The 5,025-nt window shown below is 32.0% G+C and overlaps 1 protein-coding gene across 3 annotated transcripts; it reads left to right on the forward strand.

Moving 5' to 3' along the window:
- The first annotated feature begins 1,487 nt into the window (after positions 1–1,487).
- On the forward strand, positions 1,488–2,757 carry LOC106339378. Of its 3 annotated transcripts, none has more exons than XM_013778175.1 (4): positions 1,488–1,505; positions 1,835–2,078; positions 2,164–2,352; positions 2,434–2,757. In XM_013778175.1, exons 2-4 carry the CDS (start codon positions 1,842–1,844, stop codon positions 2,527–2,529), a joined length of 522 nt encoding a protein of 173 aa, XP_013633629.1. In that variant the 5' UTR covers positions 1,488–1,505; positions 1,835–1,841; the 3' UTR covers positions 2,530–2,757. The 3 variants fall into 3 exon arrangements, with proteins under 3 accessions (XP_013633629.1, XP_013633627.1, XP_013633628.1); XM_013778173.1 differs by lacking the exon at positions 1,488–1,505 and adding an exon at positions 1,584–1,750; XM_013778174.1 differs by lacking the exon at positions 1,488–1,505 and adding an exon at positions 1,604–1,750 and having other exon boundaries at positions 1,832–2,078.
- Positions 2,758–5,025: the final 2,268 nt, after the last annotated feature.

A 5,025-nucleotide genomic window follows, 5' to 3' on the forward strand; every position in this document is an offset into this window, starting at 1 on the left:
AATGTTAGAAACTACATCTTGTTGGGTAAAGTTAGAATTTAGATGTCTTTCTCATCGTTGATTTACCGTCGCTAGTCTCTGCTGTCTTGGGTTGGTTTTTGGTGATCTGACTTTTATGCTCTTTTTCATAGTTCGAGGATGGCTCCCCAATTTGTTGATTTCATATCGTCTCCGTTTATCTCTTTATTATCTCATCTCGTTGCACCTTCATAGCTGATCACGTCTCTGGTGGCTCTCTCTTTCGCCATATTTTCTACTCCAGGGTTGGATAGTGTTTTTCTCTATGTATGCTTTGTGCGCTTGGAAGATTGTTATGGTTTCAAGCTTGAGCTCTGATTTCTCAGTGGTTGGCTTCCATTCCTCCCCACTCATGCTGTTTATCTTTTTCTCATGCGTCTCTTTGTGTAGGTGTGCAGAGTTAGTTTTTCGAAGCTTTGGTTTCTTCTATTCAGACCTTTGTGATTCTTTGTTGGCATGGGCGCCTTTATGTGCTTGTTTAGTTTGTAATGTGCTTCTTACCTCTTAGGTGGTGGTTGTGCTTCCGGTGCTTTAGGCATGCGTCTTCTTGTTTCGTGGTAACTTTGTTCAGCCGATGATTATTCTTTCTCTAACCCGTTTTTTTTCTTTTTGCGCAGGTGCTTGATCGCGATCCTTTGTGTTCTGAAGATTTTTTTGTCTCATATTTTATCATTTTACCTTTTTCTGACATCTATTTGTTCTAATCAAGACATTCTATGGTAAGATGAGATAAATTAGTCTTTTTTGTTGATATATTTTCAGCTCCAAACATTTATTAAGTTGGTGTTACTATGGTATTATTCTTTTTCTCTATGATTGTGGAAGTCTTAAGTTTAGATTATGTATTGCATTCTAGTTTCTTCTTATTAGTTTAGTCATTTTGTATTTTTAATAGTTAAATAAATATATAATTTGTAAATAAATAATAAAAATGATAAAAATTAAGAAAATAACAAAAATATGTTATTTTTAGTTGTGAATAAATTAAATATTTAAAATAAATTTTTTTTATTATTTTTTCATCAAATAGATTATCAAACTTCATACAATAATAGTTAGTGCAAAAAAAATTAGATAGTGCACAATTAGAAAGTATTTGGTCAAATTACAATGATCTAAAACAAATGATTTAAAATATAAAAAATGTATATGAATGACATGTATCGCAAAACCCTTCAGCCACTTGTGAGAATAAAGGAAAAAACTAATTTTATATATATAGATATAGTTATAGTTGTACCACGATAATCGTAATTAGTGGTGCATCAACCGTCTTCGAACTGTTGTAAATGCAGTGGTGACCATACCGTTTCAAACTTTGCAGCGAATGTTCAAACTTCGTAAATACTATACAAAAAGCAAAAACAAAAGAAACAGTGGGGGCATTAAAAGGAGCTGTCGTCTAGTTGGTAATGCGGATAAAGATGCTGGCAATACAATTGAATGTAGGACAATTGAATACTTCAATCATCGACCTATTTGAATAGGTAATGCAACACAATTATTATTATTTTTTAAAATATTTTCTTAAATGTTTACCTTTTTATTATACTCGTGACTATTGTTGAAACATATATAATTATAAAATTATAATAATCAAGGTAATACGATTTCTTGTCAAACAAAATCAAGATTTCATAAAGGTGGTCACGTTTGGAGATTCTGAATAGTTGTTTCGCTGGAGGCGTTGAAATAGCCTTCTTTAACAGCTCACTTCGTTTCACATTCCAAAGTTCTTGAACTCCTCTCGGTCTTCTTCTTACTTATTATATAAATCTCTGTTTGTCTCTGACAATTTATACTACAACATCAGCAGATAGATAATGGCATCTTTCTTGGACAAGGCAGCTTCTACTCTTAATGAAGCCAAAGAATCCGTTACAGCCACTGTTGAATCCGTCGGTGCTTCTCTAACTGATGCTCAAAAAAACGTTGCAGCCTCCACTGAAACTGCCAGAACCTCTCTAGCCGATGCTCAGGAAACCGTTGCAGCCACAACTGAAACGGTCAAGACCGAAGCCGAAGCTGCGCCAGGGAAAGTGTCTGATGTGTCCACACAGGTCGGTTCTTGGTCACTCTTTACACCAACTTTTACATGTTTGTTTGTCCCAAAAAAATAACATATTTTGATATGGTTTTGTTTAGGCAAGAGATGTTTTGGGCAATTATATGTCAAGAGGTATAGAAGGAGCCAAAACTTTGATCCATGGTTTGGAAGAGAAGAAGACTGAAGTTTCCACCAAGCTTGTTGGAGCTTTTACCAATGCTGTTGGTGGAGCATCGAGCAGTACCACCGTGGCGAGCCGAGACCTTCCCATATCCACAGACAATCAGGTCAGATTTTAAACAAAACTCTCTTACTAGAAGATTGTATAAATTCAATTTGTTTTTGACGAATCGGATGTGTGTTTGCAGCCTTTGTTAACTGGTGAGCGTGGGGTTGATACAACGCCATGGTGGAAAAACTGTTGTGGAGTTCTTGATCTTCTCAAGACATCTACTACAAAATAAAATGTCAAGCTGATGAAGAAGAAGAACAGAGAGACAGCACTAGAAGAAAGAACCCACCTGTAAAAGCCTTTTGATTATTTATTTCCTTCCTTTTTTATTTTGGTTTGATATTGTGTCTATCTGTCTTTGTTTTTATTTTGTATTTTGATATCTTGATTGTTCCCATGAACTTGTGTAAGAAGTAAGAACCAATAAACCCAAAAACAAGTAATTTCTTTTGTGATGAGTGATGGATTCTAAGAACTTCTAAAAGCCAATCAAACATTCACAATATATAAGCTTCTCAACCTTGTTGTCCAAAAAAAAAAAAAAGCTTCTCAACCTAAAACAAGAAACAAGACTCTTCTCTAACAAAAAAAAAACTCAAAAACAAGATTTATAAAACCCTAACTTCTTTTGCTTAAATAAATAAATAAAAGCCTAACTTCTTCATACTTGGCAATCAAGAGAGGAATGTAGAACCCTAAAGGCCTAAACAATCAGGTGAATAACAATATTCTACTAGCCAATAAGATTATGAACTACATGAGTTTTAATTTCCTTTTTTCATATAAACTACATTACGTTTGATCTTGCAAGGAATATGACTTCTCTCAGCATTTCAGACAATAACTCGGTTGTTTTATTGGTTGCTTGCAATTGGGATGAAGAAATAATTACTAACTTTTGGAGTTTCTCCTCCAAAACCATGATTTCATCTTGGACTTTTCCATGCGATGAAGTAGCCCTGAATTATAAGACATGTAGATTTCGCTATTTTGTTCTAACTCTATAGTTTTCTTACCAAAGGTTTCACTGTTTCGTTACTAACTCTACTGTTTTTTCCATTAATGCTTTCCACTATTTTACTTAACTATACAGTTTCTCGGAAAAAGTGTCAATTTCGACCCTAACAATTTAGATCGTGCCGAATACGACCCGAACGAATGATTAGTGCCAAATACGACCTCAACTCAATTATAATTAGAAAAAACTGCTCAAACTTCTTAAAACGTGCTTAAATCTACATTGACTCTAACATAAGTTAGTCAATTGTTACCAAGATAAAACGACGTCATTTTGATAAACGAGGAAAAGTGCCAATTTCGACCCCAACACTCTCAATCGTGTCAAATAGGACCCGAACAAATGGTACATTAACATATTTTTTTTATTTATCATATCTTTAATAAACTTATATCTTACTAAAATATAAATAATAAAATATTTATTATTATATGATCTTAAATATACTTAAAATTTTGAATTTATTTATAAAATTTTCTTATATAAATTATTTTAAATTTTTAAACTTAAGTGGAAATTTTTTTATTTTTCAAAGTTAAAATTATATATTTTTTTATATTTTGTTCAAAACTGTTAAGAGGCCTTTTACCTTTCTTTCAGTAAGATATATAGTACAAAATGTTAGACATATTAGACAATAACTAAAATATATAAAAGCAATCACCAAAATTTTAAATTGGATAAGATGAAGAAGAATAGTAGTTTATATAATTTCAAATTTGTAATAATATTTCAAAAGTTTACTTTTATCTAGTTGTTAGTGTGCCCTTTTAAAAGGGTATCACATCACGGTTTGAGTTCCAGAATGAACATATTTTTTAAAAAATATATGTAAATATATGTAGATATATTGTACAAAATGTTAGACATATTAAACAATAACTAAAATATATAAAAGCAATCACCAAAATTGTAAATTGGATAAGATGAAAAATAATAGTAGTTTATATAATTTCAAATTTTTAATAATATTTCAAAAAGTTACTTTTATCTAGTTGTTAGTGTGCCCTTTTAAAAGGGTATCACATCACGGTTTGAGTTTCGGAATGAACATATTTTTAAAAAAATATATGTAAATATATATATATATATCAAAACGACGTCGTCTTATCTTGTTAACGGTTGACTAACTTCTGTTAGAGTCTAAGAATCTCAGTTAAGAGACTGGGGTTAAGAACCGTCTCTTAGCCGAAATTAAGAACCCCAGTTAAGAGACTGGTGTTAATGATGGTCGTAGAGCATGATTATTGGAGGATTTTTAAGGTGAGGTTCTTAACTGAATATAAGAACATGACTCTTCACTTTTAACTAAAAAAGCTAAACCGGCTCTTAAATAAGAGTTTTAAGAGACGGTTCTTAACTTTTTTAGTTAAAAGTTAAGATATGAGTTCTTATATTCCGCTAAGAACTCACCCTAACAACCTTCTAATAATCATGCTCATAGATGCCTTATGCAAGTGGGTGCCTTTAAAAATTATTAAAAAGAAATTTTTGTTAAAAATTACCTTCAGATGTTTGTGGCTTCATAAATTTCAGGTCTGGTGGTGCATAAGACACTAGTACTTGAGAGACAAAGCTTTCAAAGACAATCTTGACTAGATGACTTGGCTGAATGCACTTGCAAATAATCGGTGAGGATAGAGTTGGATTTCCCAAGAGATATATCGTATTAGTAGAGACAAATGCATCAGAAGTTTAAATATATATATA

This window comes from Brassica oleracea, chromosome C4 (genome assembly GCF_000695525.1).
Source record: "Brassica oleracea var. oleracea cultivar TO1000 chromosome C4, BOL, whole genome shotgun sequence".
Taxonomy (NCBI): domain Eukaryota; kingdom Viridiplantae; phylum Streptophyta; class Magnoliopsida; order Brassicales; family Brassicaceae; genus Brassica; species Brassica oleracea.